This window comes from Malaclemys terrapin, chromosome 1 (assembly GCF_027887155.1).
Source record: "Malaclemys terrapin pileata isolate rMalTer1 chromosome 1, rMalTer1.hap1, whole genome shotgun sequence".
Taxonomy (NCBI): Eukaryota; Metazoa; Chordata; order Testudines; family Emydidae; genus Malaclemys; species Malaclemys terrapin.
The window spans coordinates 119,919,733-119,938,405 of record NC_071505.1 but is presented as its reverse complement, the minus strand read 5'-3'; the positions used below and the strand labels follow the sequence as shown (position 1 = coordinate 119,938,405).

At 41.9% G+C, this 18,673-nt stretch overlaps 1 protein-coding gene across 3 annotated transcripts in view; it reads right to left on the bottom strand.

Annotated features, from left to right (window-relative positions):
• Positions 1-18,673, bottom strand: part of ABCC9 (ATP binding cassette subfamily C member 9) — a 117,174-nt gene that overhangs the window by 52,959 nt on the left and 45,542 nt on the right. For all 3 annotated transcript variants that reach the window (XM_054036842.1, XM_054036832.1, XM_054036849.1), the window contains exons 11-18: positions 18,520-18,654; positions 16,239-16,401; positions 15,465-15,505; positions 14,664-14,806; positions 8,917-9,025; positions 7,450-7,560; positions 6,441-6,513; positions 4,868-4,973 (exon numbers count right to left, since the gene is read on the bottom strand). In XM_054036842.1, the coding sequence (XP_053892817.1) occupies positions 4,868-4,973; positions 6,441-6,513; positions 7,450-7,560; positions 8,917-9,025; positions 14,664-14,806; positions 15,465-15,505; positions 16,239-16,401; positions 18,520-18,654 (881 nt within the window). The remainder of the gene's footprint in view (positions 1-4,867; positions 4,974-6,440; positions 6,514-7,449; positions 7,561-8,916; positions 9,026-14,663; positions 14,807-15,464; positions 15,506-16,238; positions 16,402-18,519; positions 18,655-18,673) is intronic.

Genomic DNA, 18,673 nt, shown 5'->3' with positions numbered 1-18,673 from the left:
CCTTATATTAATAGCATTAACAGGGTTGATGTTATGGGGTAATAGTCAAAGGAGGTCAGGCATGGTAGTGCCGCTCATTGTGAGGAATGGTGATGCTTCACTGGAAACACTAGTTTGTACAACCTAAAAGAGGAAGATTATGCCAGGTAAATGAAAATGGACATTAGGAGTGCTAAAAATGGCATTATGAATTCATTATTTGCACAAATTTCAAAAAAGCCCTCGAGCGTATGGCATGTAAGTTGGATCCTCTGGATGAAATATTTTACGCCTGAGATGTAAATGACAGCCTGTCTGCCAGCTAGAAGCTAGGGTTGCCAGGCATCTGGTTTTTGACTGGCATGCCCGGTTGAAAAGGGACCCTGGCAGCTCCGGCTGGCACCACCGATTGGGCTGTTAAAAGCCCAGTCGGCGGCACAGTGGGGGCCCGGGGCTAAGGCAGGCTCCCTGTGGCTCCTGGAAGTGGCCACCAGGTCCCTGCGCATGGGCAGCCAGGGAGGTTCCACACGCTGTCCGCACCCCGAGTGCCGGCTAAGCAGCTCCCATTGGCTGCTCCCGCGACCAGTGATATTAACAGGAACAGGAAGCAGGGAGAGAAGAAACCAGGCAGAGTGCAGTAGAGAAGCCAAGCAGGCTGCATTAAGTAGGAGCAGTTGCTCCCTGAATACAAGCCTAAACTGATGCAGAGACTTGGGTGTGGAGAGTAAATTTGGGAGCCTGAGTCTGAGGCCTGATGAAATTATTATTGTAGTGATTCCTGGAATGAGGACCTGTTTGTTGTAATGATTCCTGGGCTGAAGCCTTATTAAGAGGGATATAGCCTTTAGTTAATGTGTGTTGACTTCTCCTGGCCCTAGGCTGTTAAACTTATAGCTATTGCTGCTCCACTTGGGGAAATTAAGTTGTGGCACACCTGTAGTGCCACACTCGACTGCAAGGGCAGTGCTCTGGGATTGCCTGCACATTTACAGGACCAGCAACTAGAGGACGTTCTGAGGTCATAGATGAATAACCACTGTTCCCTTTTTGGAAGGGTGGAAGACCCAAGGTTGCTATTCTCGGGACCTTGTCTAACCAGAGCTGTCTCTTTATTCAGAAACAGATTCCTATCTTCACCACCATGGAAAGATATTTCCAAGGTACAAGAGAGAGGAAGATAGAGGCCTTTGAGATTAAAAAGAGGGAAGAAGTTAGTCCCACGGAAAAAAGAGAGACTAGAATCTCTCATTTAAAAAAAAACAACTCAGATCTTCTTCCTTAACAAATAGCAGTGAGTCAAAGTGGTGGGAGAAGGACTGAGGAAATACATCTAGCATATATGTCTGGAACTGCCAACGGTAGAATAATTTTTAAAACTTTGGGACCAATGCTATGGTGCTTACTACGAGAGTAAACAGACTGTAATAACTAAATTTCCCCTTATAATCAATGAGATCATTTGTATGAGTAATGGGACTTCTAAGCCCCCTGTTCAGCAAACTATCCCTCTTCAACTAGGTACGTAAGCACATGCTTAAATTCTACTGACTTCAGTTTGACAAAAGCACATGTTTAAAGTTAAGCATATACTTATGTGCTATGCTGAATCACGGATTCAATAAAGAAGAGCTGTAGGGTTTGATCCTTTACTTTTATACTGGTAGAAAGTTTACATCTCAAACTACATACTTTAAGTATGACAACTAAACAAGTACAGTGCGTGGCAGTAGTCCAAAGCTCAGGTTCTGGAGTGCATGATAATGCCATAAAAAGGGTGCAAGTATTTGTAATACTTATCTAATTTTGTTCATGTATTACTTTTTCCTCTGTATTTGAAAAAATATCCACATTTCCCCAGACCGGATCACAGCTAGTTACACCAGAGTTAAGCCTGAAATTATGAAAAGCACTGAATTGATTAGATTGATCGTATGATGATTTTGAATTTGTATCCTAGTCTGTTAGCCAAATCTATTTAAAATCAAGGTTTCAAGGGAAAGTTAAAAATAGACTTAGCTCCAGACTGGACTACTGTCAATGTATCCTTGACTTGACCTTTTAAAACACTAACATATCTCTAACCCTGCCCTTGTTCTCCAGCAAAACAAATACAGAGGGAAGTAAATTACTGCTAGAGCTCTATGACTGCAGTGGAACTATAGAGTTCCCACTTAATCTACAGGCTCAACAGGGCAATAAAGATTCAAGGCCCCAATCAAATGGATGCCCTCCAGCTGCATGAGAAACTTCCACTGAGGACTACCTTCCAGCCTCTCCACATAACCAGGGCAGAACTAGTAGCCATGCTGACATTGGCTATCTACCTATTTATCCCTCTAGGAGGTCTTTATAACACCCATCACTGTGTTATCTAACCTTCTGTGGTAGCAACCATGGTTCAGAGCTGTACTTGTTGTGCTGCTGAGGGAAGGCACAGCTAATGCTGAACTCTGACAGCTCTTACTTCCCATCACTTTCCTTGCAGTCTGTCACAGCTTAGGGTCAAAGAACGCCATTGGTAAGAGTTTGCGCCAACTCTTGTTTTGTCCATGTTTTACACCTGGTTTCTGGGTTCTCACATATACTTTGCACAGGGGAGCCTTACATACCCTCTACTCTCTGTAGAGTGTATCCAGAGAGCAAGGAGCATTCTGCTTAGCTGCTCTCCCCCTCTGGTTGGCATTTTCTGAGAATTTGGTTCTCTCCACACCACACATCTGCGTGTGGTATGCAATTAGATATGCCTCTGTAAAGTCTGGATTAGAACTTTCCAACTCAGCCCTACATAAAGGGCTGAACTCAACAATGATTCTAGATAGCCCGCATGCCCCATTATATGGGAAGCCTGTCCAGCCAGTTACTTATCAGAACAGCTGGAAGCCAACCTCACATCTAAGGCTTTTGATTACTGCAAACCACAGCACGTGCAATGGGAAAGAGCACTTGTCCCTGGCTTACAACCCCAGAATGATGTGGAAGCTGAGCCCTGGAGAGAACCTGGCCCATACCATACCCTGGGCCCTACCAAATTCATATCCATGAAAAACACCTCACGGACTGTGAAATCTGGTGTGTCCCTCCCCATGAAATCTGGTCTTTTATGTGCTTTTACCCTATACTATACAGATTTCATGAGAAACCAGCGTTTCTCAAACTGGGGGTCCTGACCCAAAAGAGAGTTGTGGGGGGAGAGGGGGAGGGGAGGGATGTCACAAGGTTATTTTAGGGTGGTCACGGTACTGCCACCCTTACTTTTGTGCTGCCTTCAGAGCTGGGTGGCCGGAGAGTGATGGCTGTTGGCTGGGTGCCCAGCTCTGAAGGCAGCGTCCCACCAGCAGTAGTGCAGAAGTAAGGGTGGCAATACCATACCTTGCCACCCTTACTTCTGTGCTGCTGCTGGTGGTGGCTCTGCCTTCAGAGGTGGGCTCCCGGCCAGCAGCCGTCACTCTCCAGCTGCCCAGCTCTGAAGGCAGCGCTGTCACCAGCACCAGCACAGAAGTAAGGGTAGCAGTACCACAACCCCCTTACAATAACCTTGAGACCCCTCTGCTCCCCCCCACCCCCCACACATAACCCCTTTTTGGGTCAGGACCCCTATAATTACAACACCGTGAAATTTCAGATTTAAATAGCTGAAATCATGAAATTTACAATTTTTAAAATCCTCTGACCGTGAAATTTACCAAAATGGACCCTGAATTTGGTAGCACCCTACTCATAACGCCTGTCCTGGGCAAGTTCTCTAACGGGAAGGTGCATTGAAACTCTTTCTCTTTTCCCCCCTAACATACATGTCCAGTTTCATCCCTGGAGGAAGTAGGTACAGCTCTCACTGCCATCATTCACAGAGGCTAGCCCTCTGCCCCCCCCACCCGAGGCCCCAGCCTTACTCCCCCTCACACAACTGAGGCCCCGCCTCTAACCCACTCCCCCTCGCCTGGAGCCAGAATAGCCCCGAGACTCCGACTGTGGCCTGAACTGCCCCGAGTTGCTGGCCAGCCTGAGCCCTAAGCTCCGGGTCATGGGCCCAAGCTGAGCCCCCACTGGCTTCTGGGGAGAAGTGGAGTAAGGACGGGGACTTGGGGTGGAGTGTGGGCAGGGCCACGGCTTGGGTTTGGGGAGGCTTAGCATTCCCTGGCCTACTATACGCGACGCTCATGCATAGAGTAATCGATTCTTTCCATTTAGGTCATAAAATAAGGTCAGTGTATTTGAGACTAACTACTCAACTGGTTTTAACTATATTCAGATTCCCTTTCCATCCCTTCCTTCAAGCACCATGCTGTAAATCTACCACTGGGGCGGGGTGAATTTTTTCAGACTAAGAGCTTATTTGATGAAAAATACAGTTTTGATCAGCCCAAGACTATTTGTGAATCTGACACGAATAGTTTCAGCCTTTCACAAAATGGTTGGAGGAGGAAGAGGGGTGGTGATAGAGGTGGTGCTGGTGGTGCTGGTTGCTGTGTCTCATTCCCTTTCTCTCTCCCCAGTACCCCAAATAATATTTAGCCCAGTGGTGAGGGCACTGAGGTGGGATATAGGAGACCTAGGTTCAAATTCACACTCTGGAACAGACCCAAAACAGGCTTTCTCAATTCACCAAAAATGCTGAAATATTTCAGATTTGGTTCAACCCAAAGCATTTTTTAAAAAAAATTTCAGAACTGCCATTGAACTGAAAAATCAATTATTTGCCCAGCTCAAGCTCTCACTTTCTGTCACAAATGAAATATCACCAGCTGCATCACAATAGATCTGGTGTGAATGTACTGGTAAAAGCTTGCAGGGAGGATTTTGGATGATGATTTAACATGTTCTACATTTCTTATTATGAGGTGTTGGTGCTTAAAATTAAAACAGCAATTAGAAGCTATTGGAAACTTACTTGTTCCAGAGAACTTTTCCTTCCAGAGTCTGCATCTCACCAAGTATAGCCAGAAGAAGTGAAGACTTCCCACAGCCAACTTGACCCACAATCATTGTCATCTGACCTATAATAATCATAAACCAAATAAAGGAGAACCAAATGATAGAACACTAATCCAGTTAAAAATTAAAAATAGCTTGCTGCAGTTGTTGCTACCCTTTATATTCTGTGAATGGAAATTTCGCGTGTATCCACCTGTGAGCTAATTTTGAAAGAAAAGGTTCAGGCATACAGTATCTCCATGATGTAAGTGTAATGTATAAACCTACTGGAATATATATATTAAAAAAACAACACTGAATGATTTATTGAGAGACCGATCTTGGGAACCAAAGTTTTATAGTAATAATTATTAAAATTAATAACAATACCCCAAGTTTCCTATGTGGGTTTGCCTTGCCAAATTGTGTGTGTGGGGGGAGAGGGGATTTTAACACCTCTGGCACTTTTTAATAACTACCATTTTGTGTGATTAGCCTGTTTAAAATTCCTCTCAGTACTAGCCTTAGATATGCTGTTGTCTGTATTTTTTATATACACATGCACTGATGGCCAAGTAGACCTATTTTTTTGAAACTTGCAATTTTTTTCATTATTAGCCATATGTTTCAAACAAACACAAGGAAGTGCTTCTTCACATAATGAACAGTTACCCTGTGGAATTCATTGCCAGCGGATATTGTGATGGCCAAAACTATAACTGAGTTCAAAAAGGAATTAGGTAAGTTCATGGAGGGTAGGTCCATCAGTGTCTATTAGCCAAGATGGTCAGGGATGCAATCCCATGCTCTGGGTGTCCCAATGCCACTGACTGTCAGATGTTGGGACTGGACGATAAGGGATGGATCACTTGATGATTGCCCTGGTCTATTCATTTCCTTTTTGAATCATCTGGCATTGGCCACTGTTAGAACACAAGATACTGGGCTAGATGGATCATTGGTCTGACCCAGTGTGGACATTTTTATTTCTATCCATTATTTTTTCGTTCTTTGGAGTTATGATATAGTTCCATGAACTAGATTTCTTAACCTTTTACATCCTTCTCTTTATATTTCTTGAGGTAACACACACACCTTCTGGGTGTGGTGTTCTGTCCCACCTAGTGGCACCAAGACCACTTAGAGAGCAATTAATGAGTCTGCTCTACAGTGCTGGCTAACAAGCAATTGGTTTTTAGCTCATCCAGTACAGGCGCATGCACTAAGCTCCAGAGGTCCTAGGTTCAATCCTGCACGCTGACAACTGGGGGCTGTCGGTGTTACCTTGACATCAATCTGTTCACGTTTATTTTTTGGGTGGAGTAGTGGGGGCACACAACCTAACTTGTTCCAAGATGGACCTTGATAAATTTATTAATGTGATCATATGACAAAGTTGCCTGTGATGGCAGGAGACTGGACTCGATGACCCACGAGGTCCCTTCCAATCCTATGTTTCTTTGGGCTTTGGACTATGTATGCAAGGAATGGTCATTACAGCAAATACACAGTTTCACATGGTTAGCATTTAAGGTGCACATTAATCCTACCTGTTGGGATCCTGATGTTTATATTGGATAATGTGGCTAAGCCACTTCCCCATGAAAAATATCCATTGGTAACCTACAAAATAATTTCATATATTAGAAGTGCAAACACCTCAATAAATAATTTACAATTGTTAGTTCTGGATTAAAAGGAAAAGATCACTTTAAAAAATGTGATAAAACATATTCAAGTATGGTCCCATGAAAAAGTGCAAGTCAAATAAGGGGAGATGGCAAAACAACGCAAAGATTATGAAGGAAAAACAACTCGTGCATATATTATATGAAAATCCCTTTAATAAAGGGACAGTCTCCAGGTAAAACTCATGGGCCCAATCACCTCTTGCAGAGAAAAATCCATGCAGCATTATATCAAGGGAAGAGATGGAGCACACAGAGTATAAACAGGATACTCACAAGGTTTACAGAGGACAAAAAAAAGTAGACACTGGGGCCATATTTTGTCTTTGGATTTGTACACTCCCTTTGAAGTTAACAGGGCTATGGGCTATTCTCCCTCACCCAAGAAGGGCATCCATAGGCAGAACTTGGATCAAAGGGCGTGTTTGAAACCTGTGCATCTATTTAGTCTGAATCTAGTCAGAACCTGTGGGAACAGTTAGTGCATGTTCAGACAAAAACTTTACCCACATCAGCAATGAATGTGAAAAATGACCTTATAGTACAAAAGGGAGTCTGGGAGTGGGCTAGCAGGGGGAACTAAAAGAGGAACCTATAGTATATTTGATCATGTGGTTCTTGTTCTTTCAGAATCACAATATCACTTGCTACTGAGAAAAAATAGAGGCATTAAAGGGAACTGATGATTTCCAGCAAATAGGCTGTTGTAAGTGTATTTTGAGCACACTTTTATCCAAGTATTTTACACCTGATCTTGCAGTGAAAGATTTGCTTTTGGAAGGACTGCAGGATTTGGGCACTTTGTTACCAGTTTACTCCAGATCATGAGGCTCCCCTCCATGTGAAGAATGAATCCATGAATTCAAACTACCTTGATTGCAATATCATCTGTCTCAAAGGGACGTGGCTGTCTCCTCGGCGGCTGCTCATAGCTGTCCAGCTGATGCCTTAAGGGCTGTTTCCTGTTTATGGCTTTGGTATGCTACATGAAAAAGCACAGAAAGAAGAGAAGTTGAAATTCTCATAAGATGACAACATTCAGGTTCCTTTGAAACAAAATAGCCTGTTCCCTTCCCTCCTACCAATCTAGGTCAAGAGAAGAACATGTGAATAGTAACAGGGCATTTCAACATGTGTTGTAACAAAGGGCTGGGCGGGGGGGTGGGGATCAATCTAAGATACGCAACTTCAGCTACGCTATTCGCGAAGTATCTTGGATCGAATTACCTGGGGTCCAGATGGCGCGGGATCAATGGCCGCGGCTCCCCCGTCAACTGCACTACCACCGCTCGCTCTGGTGGAGTTCCGGAGTTGACGGTGAGCGCGTTTGGGGATCGATATATCACGTCTTAACGAGACGCGATATATCGATCCCGGATAAATCGATACGGCGGGTAGTGAAGAAGTACCCAAAGGCACAACACTGTGAGGAGCTAAGTGTCTCTCACAAGGGGCTGAATGCCCTCAACTGCCTCTGAAGTCAGTGGAGCCACTTCAAATCCCCCCATTTTTTATACTATCTAATTTAAACTTCTTGTCAGCATCTGCAGTGCTCTACATAATTCTGCCCCATCCCTCCTTATCCTTCTTTGTTAAATTCAGTGTTGCTCCTGGTCCTCTTCAAATCTACTGAGCATCACCCTCCCATTTGTCAGCTTAGCTTTTCAGTCACCTCTGTAACTTCTTCCACATGACCATTTAGGCATGGTACAACCTTCCTGAGCTTGTCCGCAAAGCTCCTACTCTGTTTCAGTCCCTCTTAAAGACCCACTTTTGCTGGGCTGCTTACAGAGAATCAATCTGACTTCTACATACATTGCTTATTCTTTCCTCTCCCTCCCCCCATAATTTTTGTCTGTCTTTAGATTGTGAGCTCCTCGAAGCAGTGACTGACCCTACTTGAATGTCTGGAAAGAATCTGGCACATCATGGGTGGTAAAGTAAAGAAAGAATGCAATACTTGTAACAATATGAAGGCTACATGGGATATTTAGAACAATAAACTAAAACTGAGAGGGCCAAGTCTGAATGCTACATCAATCAAGTCATTTCTTAATGTTTTTCTTTTTTATTAATGCTTAAGTAAGAGCAGGGACCTGCCCTGCTGTAAAAACACATAATGTCCTGAGGAGCTCACACCCTAAACAGGCAAGATAGGCAAAGGATAGAAAGAAACTGGAAGCACAGAGAGATAAAGTGACTTCCCCAAGTCAGACAGTTGGTGAGTGGCAAAGCCAGGCTCAAAACCCAGGTCTCCTGAGTCCCAGGTCAGCAGCCACTCCAGTTGGCCATGTTGTCTCCCACTTTTTGAGCTGCTGTGTCAGAAAAGAGAACTTACAAGTCCTGTATGCTTCTTACAGGATTCATAGGTCAGAGAGCTTTCTGCACTTCTCCAGCTGTCATCTCCAATCTCATCACTTATGAGAAATTCATTCAGCTTCTGTACGCTTAAAAAAAAAAAGACAATGAGTGAATGCCAGATTTCCTTGGGTAAACTTGTAATGATCTGTGCTCCGATCACCGGATCAGAATACTCAAACTTCATGATTGCATGGACTACCTCCACTCCCTTTTGGATTGCATAGCAGCCTTGTGGCAATTATTTACATGGAAAAAAGAACCGTCTGAAAGTAGTTAATGCATTTTCAAACTTTATTTTATTGCAATAAGAGCAACTGGAAATGAGGAGAAGAGCTGACACCATGTGACTACCCAGCTCTCTGCAATCCACCAGCAAGAACTCTGTGGCTTGCAGAACGCATGCTATTCTTGCTATGTTATTCTTTAAAAAAATAATCTGCATAGTTACTCATTAGCCTTTTGGGGCTGCCTCAGTCTTCACTTCACCCCAGGGGCATGGAGCAAAGGGGAAAACCCAACAAACTAGTGAGAGAAGCGTGGCTATGAAAAGCCCTTTACAGTATATCCAAATCCAGAGTTTATCACCACACAGTGTGACAGGAGCCTCTTCAACAGGCAGTGGGAAGAAGCTGAGCCAACTCCATAAGGAATGGACACACTAATCAATGTAACTCTTATTATGTGAATGCACTAAAGGAACATGCAATGACATTGACCTACTGCCTTAGAAGGCATGGGTCAAACATTTATTTCAGCCACAGTCAAAAACTCTTCTGCCACCAGAGCTATGCTAATTCTTAAAGTGAAATAACTGGTCTGGCCAAAGTATAAGCACTTATTCATATTAGAGACAAGCGCTTAATCCTATCAATTTATATGATTGATGATGGGGGAGTGGCCAAGCACACATTCCTCATGCCTCTGCACTTGGGAGTTTCTAGGTTCATGGGAGAAAGATGATAGGAAATACATTTTCCAATGGATGAGGTTTGTTTTGGCAAATAGGGTCTTTCAATAACGTCCTTTGGGGTGGCTAAGGATAGTAAATGAAACACACACACCATGGGGATATTAGGACAGCACTAAACATAGCGCAGAGGGAGGAGGAGTGATGGGGAGGCTAGAGTGATTTATAAAGGGGCATGAGATTTTCCATGAGTCCGAAATCATTTTAAACCCAGGAAAAACCTCTGATGTGTCCCTGCTCCCTCTTCAACAAAAACAAAACACGGATTATTTAATTTGTTAGTGAACCGAGTGCTGGTGAATGGTGAGGGAGGGCTCAGAAGACTAATGTCCTGGGGTTTGTTGTTTGTTATTATTGTTATCCACCAAACAGAGGCAGCAGCAACAATACAATACTTTGCCAGAGTGCCTCAACCTAGACTTGGAGGGACTATGTATGAGGGTGGGAAGTTTAGCTCAGTTTTCAGATCCTGTCAGTGCATGGCATCTCTGTCAGCAAGGGTGTCAATTTGTGCCAGCTGTGGTGGTAGTTTTATGATACGTACACCTGCGTAACTACAATTCCTTTCACACAGGCCACTGCAGAATCAACAGAGGACAATACATTTCAGTCTCTTCACCAGCAAACTAGAGAGGAATTGCTCAGTCACCCACCACTAGGGGCGCTGTTTTGTCAGGCTATATATTTTGGGAAATGTCATACTTGAATCATGGCAAAATTTGATAAAATCACAGATTTTGTGACTTCTATGATTTTCCACTAGTGCTTCTCCCTGTAGCGCATATGGCAATTTCCTGTTATATCCTGGACAAACCTCATTGAATTAAGTTAAACATATCCCCACAGTATGCCAACATTTGTATTGAATTAAGTTTAACTATTTTAGGAGTTCTTTGTATTAAAAATGCAAATGTTTATGTATTATTGTGGGATTGTATGTAATGCCTCTATGGGGCATGGCTAATATAATGAGAAGTGTTATGAGCTTCAAAGGACTATTTGAAACAATGGGTTGGACAAGAATGAACTTTTCAAGTTAAGTGGGTTTCCCAGGAAATCTCTAGGAGTTATTTGCAAATGTACCCCTTGGTTATGCAAGAACTCAGCCTTTTGAATTTTCACCCTGAGGAGGGGACCTTTGTCTGCTGATCACCAGTTAAATGAGGACAAGATCAGAGGGCCAAAGTGTATAAAGGAGTAACCCACAGATTCATGGGAGTGCTTGTTCTGAGCCAATGCCGTCAGGAACTTGTAACCACAGAGAAACAGTCTGGTGGGCTATGAAGGGCTGACTCCTACTGGAGCCCTTGTTGGAACTGGGATGATCTCTGGTTAGCTTATTCGCATGTTTGTAGGTTCTTTTTAATATATTTTCTCTGTAATGCTTTCATCTCCAGAATAAATGTTCTTGCTTTGAAAAAGCTGTGTTACCTTGTAACTGTGGGCAATCACACTGCTTATAGCTTCTGAGAAGAAAAGCAAGGCAGGCCTGCTTAGGCTGTCTGACTTATTGGGGAATTCACAGTATAGGTAGGGAACTGTGCAGCCTGGAAATACCCTGGTCAGGAGGGAGTAACACAGATATCTCCGCCCAAGAGAGATGACAGCTGCCTGTAGAGCTGGAAGCCTGAGAGTGGGTGCCCTTGGTGGACCATAGAGGGGGAAATACAGGTGCAGTTGCCTGAACTGTTACACTCCCTCTCCTTCCACCTTCCCCACTGTTCTTCCATGCTACTCTATAACCCCACCAAGGCTTCTCCAGGCAGTCTGGCAGGCCAAGCCTCCCTCTCCTCCGTCTCTTTCCTGTAATTTGGGAGTGGGAACCCAGAGTGCAGCCTCAGCATCACAATCCCCTCAAAAAGCAACGAAGAGTCCTGTGGCACCTTATAGACTAATAGACGTATTGGAGCATAAGCTTTCATGGGTGAATACCCACTTCGTCAGATGAATACCCACTGCATCTTACGAAGTGGGTATTCACTCACGAAAGCTTATGCTCCAATATGTCTGTTAGTCTATAAGGTGCCACCAGACTCTTTGTTGTTTTTTACAGATCCAGACTAACACGGCTACCCCTCTGATACTTGACAATCTCCTCAAAGTCACAACCTTTTCATAGAACTCAGAGCAGACACAAGTGCATCGTTCCCTGATGAGCTATCCAATTCCTTGGTGCCCACTTTGGGTCTGATTCTCCTCTCATACCAGTGTACATCAGGAGTGACTCCACTGCTATCCCTGGTGTAACATTAATGATTAGAATGGCTTTCCAGATGAGCTATTGCCCCCTGTTCATGCCAATGGTCCTTTCCAAAAAGAGACCCAGTGTTATGGACAGGGTCAGCTCTAGGTTTTTTGCCTCTCCAAGCTCCGAGAGTGCAACTGTGGCTGGAATGCTGCCCCTGGTATTGTGCCACCCCAAGCATGTGCTTACTTTGCTGGTGCCTAGAGCCGGTCCTGGGTATGGATAGAATTCCATCATAAAGCACAGTCACTATTCCACCCCTTGCATTGGGGAGAAATAGGAGTAGGCTGCTCTCCCCGATGTCAAGGGCCAGACCTGTTAGATAGCCATCACTTTGTTTACCCCCCAGCTTCTCCCTCTCTTCCCCTTCTAGTGTTGCTAGCCATCTGGGAGTAATTGTGGCTGACCAGTGCATGATGGGTGAGGCTAGGAAGGAAGATATGAGCTACAATCCAAGTCAGGACAGTCTGGCCTGGAGTAAGGACTTCAAGATTTGCCTCAATAATAATTTTCCAGCCATTAACTTTATTGACCATTTCCTTGTTCTCATATGATGCAGTAAAATGGAGTGTCTGGTCTTTTTTCTTTATGCCTTTTCATCATTTTGAATAACCAAGTTAAGTCCCCTTCATCCTGTCTCTTTCTCATAGACTCATAGACTCTAAGGTCAGAAGGGACCATTATGATCATCTAGTCTGACCTCCCGCATGATGCGGGCCACAAAAGCTGACCCACCCACTCCTGGAATAATTCCCTCCCTTGACTCAGCTGTTGAAGTCCCCAAATCATGATCTAGAGACTTCAAATCTCAGAGAATCCTTCAGCAAGCGACCCCTGCCCCATGCTGTGGAGGAAGGCGAAAAACCTCCAGGGCCTCTACCAATCTACCCTGGAGGAAAATTCCTTCCCAACCCCAAATATGGCGATCAGCTGAACCCCGAGCATGCAGGCAAGGTTCTCTAGCCAGACCCTCTGGAAAAAGTTCTCTGTAGTAACTTTTAATATCCCATCATTGACCATTGTTATTTCTCAGAGAAGTATAAAGAGATCTCTTAAATATAAGAACATAAAAATGGCCATACTGGGTCAGATCAATGGTCCATCTAGCCCAGTATCCTGTCTTCTGTCAGTGGCCTATACTAGAAGCTTCAGAGGGAATGAACAGAACAGGGCAATTATCCTCTGTCATCCAATCCCAGCACCTGGCAGTCAGAGGTTTAGGAACACACAGAGCATGGGGTTGCATCTCTGACCGTCTTGGCTAATAGCCACTGATGGAGCCATCTTTCATGAACTTATCTAATTATTTTTTGAACCCAGTTACACTTTTGGCCTTCACAACATCCCCTCACAATTAGCTCCATGGGTTGACTGTGTGTTGTGTGAAGAAGTACTTCCTTCTGTTAGTTTTAAACCTGCTGCCTATTTTCATCAGGTGACCCCTGGTTCTTGTGTTATGTGAAAGGGTAAATAATACTTCCTTATTCATGTTCTCCACAATGTTCATGATTTTATAGACCTCTATCATATCCCCTTTTAATCATCTCTTTTCCAAGCTTAAAAGTCCCAGTCTTTTTAATCTCTCCTCATACAGAAGATGTTATATCCCTAATAATTTTTGTTGCCCTTCTCTGAACCTTTTCCATTTCTAATACATCTTTTTTGAGATGGGGCAACCAGAACTGCATGCAGTATTCAAGGTGTGGGCATACCACGGCTTTATACAGTGGCAGTATATCTTTTCTTATTATTATCTATCCCTTTCCTAATGGTTTCTTACATTCTGTTAGCTTTTTTGATTGCTGCTGCACATTGAGCAGATGTTTTCAGAGAACTATCCACAGTGACTCCAAGATTTCTTTCGTGAGTGGTAACAGATAATTTAGACCCCATCTTTTTTGTATGTATAGTTGGGATTATGTTTTCTAATGTGCATTACTTTGGATTTATCAACACTAAATTTCATCTGCCATTTTGTCACCCAATCACCCAGTTTTGTGAGATTCTTTTGTAACTCTTTGCAGTCTGCTTTGGACTTAACTACCTTCAGTAATATTGTATCATCTGCAAATTTTGCCACCTCACTGTTTACCCCCTTTTCCAGATCATTTATGACTATGTTGAACAGTACTGGTCCCAGTACAGCCCCTTGGGGGACCCTGCTATTTACCTCTCTCCATTTCAAAAACTGACCATTTATTCCTACCCTTTGTTTCCTGTCTTTTAACCAGTTATTGATCCACGAGAGGACCTTCCCTCTTACCCCATGACTGCTTACTTTGCTTAAGAGCTTTTGGTGAGGGATCTTGTCAAAGGCTTTCTGAAAGTCCAAGTACACTACATCCACTGGATCACCCTTGTCCACATGCTTGTTGACCCCCCAAAGAATTTAAATAGATTGATTAATAGAGGCATGATTTCCCTTTACTAAAGCCATGTTGACTCTTTCCCAACAAAGCATGTTCATATATGTGGCTGATAATTCTGTTCTTTATTATAGTTTCAACCATACCTTATAACGGCCTTGACTGCAAATCTAACCACGGTGGAGAGCAGGAACAGCGGTGTGACCAGGATGTGAAACAACGACAGTGATGCAAAGGCCTGGTATGGCTGCAGTGTCGCCTCATTTTGATATTCATAGGTCACAAAGGTCTGTCACATCAAAACAAGGGAATATTAGTGAAAAGGATGTCAGGCTACACAGGCTGGCTAAAAACAGGGGGAAAAACACCTATCGAAATATTTTGCCTGAGTAGAGGCTGAGTACAAACTGAATAAGGACCTCAGTGTTTGGTGTATAAACATTCCTTACTGCCCAGCATGAAGGGTAAAGGTATTTCCCCAGTGCATTAGTCATGAAATTCATTTTTGTGCAAAGGGCTAGTGCAAACTTATGTCCCACTTAAGTCCAAACATGACTTATTTTGATGATTTAAATTGTCTAGGCCTTGTACTGGGCCCAGAGTAAATTTCACCCATAGACAATGGAACAGCAACACCCCAAAATACAAAGCCCAAAATAAGATTTATTCTCAAAACTAGTCTGTCCCCTTCCAGTTTAGCCACATTTTGATATTCTGTTTGGTTTCTGCGGAAGACTGAAATTAACGTTGCTTTTTGTTTGCTTCCCTTTTCACAAGTCCAAATCTCAGGTGTTGTAAATTGGGAATTGAGTTTGTTAGTGTAATACTGCTAGGCAGCAAGCAGGGACATACTAATTTACATATTGTTTCTGTGAAAAGTAGGCCCTATATAAACAATGACAGTGTTTTTAATTTCTTTTCAGATAAAGGGGAAAATATTTTCTTACTGCAAGAACAGCTGCTATTGGGATGGCTGCATTCATAAAAACTGTTGAAAGAAATAAAATATGCATTGGACTATTTGAACTGTACAAAAAATGATCTTAATATTATTTTTCAATACTTTATACCCAAACCCAAGCATAGTCAGTTAAATAATATGTTAGTTGAGGACTTCAACCTCAAATGTTTCCTATCCATTAAAACTCCCAAAGGAAAACTCCTTAGCAGGAAGAAATTTCCTTCCATGTCTGACTTAGGTCTTAAATACACAAACAAACGAACCAAGAAATGTTATAGTTTCTACATTTTAGTGAATTGAAATAAAATATTTTCATATGAACTGCAGAATTATAATGTATCACAGCCAAAAATTGCTTTGAAAGAACAATTTACTACAAATATTGGGGCCATTTCCCTCAACTCTACCTCATTACAAGGAATGTAATTTATTTTAGTTCCTAACTTATGTCTGTCCCAATCACACCTGCTGATGTTATCTCAGTACTTATTAATGTAAAATCTCATAACTAAGGTTGCAAAAAACCTTTTACAAGTTAAACAATAACAGTAACAAAATCCACCAAACAATGTCAAGCTTCCTGTTGTGTTATTTGTCGTGTCTTTTATTTTCCATCATGTTTCATAACAAAATAGCCACTACCATAAGTACAGGCATCTTGCTTCAACTGAAGTCTCAAAAGCAATTTACTATTGAGAGATAAATCCATATCTAAGAGTTATGTTACAAACAATACTGCCCCTAGAACAGAATTACTTACTGGAAAGAGATGTGTAAAGCGCAAAGGTTTTGAGACTTATGAGCTCCTTGGTTCTTGTTTCCTCTACGCTAGTGCAAAATATGTGCTCCCAGGCATACAACTTTAACAACTTAATGCCTTTCAAGATCTCATTGGTTTTCTTTAATCTCTCAGTAGAATAATCCTTTACATTAAAAAAGTAAGAAATTACAAATTACAAAATTAATATTTTTAAATTATTTTTATTAAGAATGCTTTTTTTCTATCACTTCCGTTCTAAAATTAGCCAAAGTATTGCAACTGGGTTTACTCATGACCTAGTATATACCTCTAAGTACTATACATACGGAAATAATATACAATTTCATGTTCCTTGACGATTTTAGAGATTTTAAAGTCATGAGAAGAAAATAAAAGTGATTCTGCATTGAAAAAAATCAAAACTAATATATCTTGGGGAAAATAACCTGAAACCTATGTATCTAAATGGAGAACAAAACCTGGGAGTGATAATACTGAAGAAGAAAAAAGATGGACAATTGGTAATGAACAAAAAATTACATTTGAGGTTGCAATGTGGTATTGCCTCAAAAAGACCAGTTTTGGACTGCGTACAGAAGATTCACATAATATGTGCTTATTTTATTGATTTATTTCAGTAATAGCCCCTCATCTGCAATATTGTGTTCATCTGTTTGGGGCACATTATTACCAAAATACATTAACAAGTTGGGAGGAATTCAGAGAAGAACAAGAAAGATCAAAGGGGTGGAGGGAATTATCTCTGAAAAAAGTATAAAAGATAGATCCTCAGCCAGTGTAAATTGGCATACGTCCACTGGGGTCAATCAAACTGAGGATCAGGCCCAGATATGTTTAGCTTGGCTAACTGACAATTAAGATATGAGGGGGAGATGGTAACAGTCTAGGCATTAAGAAAATTTAAAATTAGGATAAATTTCCAGTCGATGAGCTTCATTAGACTGTAGAATCGTTTCCCATTGATGGAGAGTGTGCAATAGGGACTGATCCAATCTGAGTACGGAGGTTATTCAGAAATGCAAGAGACTTTTGGGTGGAGTGTTATACAGTAGTTGATGTGATCTATTTCAAACGGACTTATTCACATGATTTAATATTTCATTTCTATATTTTATTATTTTTATTAATTGCTGACATTCCATACAGTACAACATTTGAATTAGAAAACAATAGGCTCCATGGCATCTAAAGGATAGATAGTCCAAGAAATGATCAAGCTACTCAGATGGGGTGAAATTCATCTCTGTAAAAAGGGTCAGCACAAGGTGCATATACCACTTTATGCCCAAGTTCAGTACAGTATTCAAGCATGTGCTTAAATGTTTTGCTGACAAGGGATGAAGTGCTGAATCAGGACCTAGCCCCAGATCCTCAAAAGATATTTAGGCTCCTAACTTCCACTGATTTTCATACAAGTTAAGATCCTAAATACATTTGAGGACCAGGGCCTAAGTCCTTATTTTCAAGGCTTAAGAAAGACCTGAGTAGTTCATAAGCTTTGTGCTGGCCCGCAGCGCAGGAGTGAATTTCTTCCATGCAAATTTAACTCATCAATAAATGGTCTCAGGAGTGCCTATCTTGTTAAGGAACTCCCCATTCTGTAGAACTTCAATCACAATACAGAAGTATTCTGCTAAAAGTTAGATATTTCTTTCTCCTTCCTTTCCCCAACGCGTTCACTGAACATGCCTTTGATGTCATTGTTATAGGTGAATATTGGAGGAGAGGGTATTCAAATGATCAGAACTCTAGTAATCAGGAACGTCAGCAAGAATGTAACTCTGTGTATTGGTAACAGCAGCTAAAGAGTATAATATATATTGTATTTAATGCACCTCTTAAAAAACAGTTGAAAATGTTACCATTGTACAGTTTCCATTGTATTACATTGAAATTATTTGTTGGCAGCCCAAAAATAAATAAAAATTTAAAAGTCAAAATTAATTATGTGGTTCATTTAATTAATAATAAACATTCCCAAAAGATAGTTCTTAGTTTCCTATAAGTAATAATACTTTGTTCTTCTATAGCACCTTTCATCTGAGGATCACAAATAACTTTGCAAACAACTTGTGAAGTAGGCAAATATTACTACCCTTATTTTACAGATCTGGAAACTGAGGGACAAAAAAGTTAAATGGCTTACCCAAATTTACACAGCAAATTATTTGAAAAACCAGGAATAGAATCCAGAACTCCCGATTCCTGGTTCTCTGCTTTAACTACTGGACCACAGGCATCACTAAAATAAATTACTTACAAGAGTGCTCTTCTGCGCCTCAGCCAACTTTGTAGCTATGAAATACTGTATTGGAGCGAGCAATACAATAACAGCAGCACCAACCAATGCACTTACTCGAAGTAAGTTATACAGTAGGATCACGCCCATTATGATCTAAGGAGGAAAAAGGCAC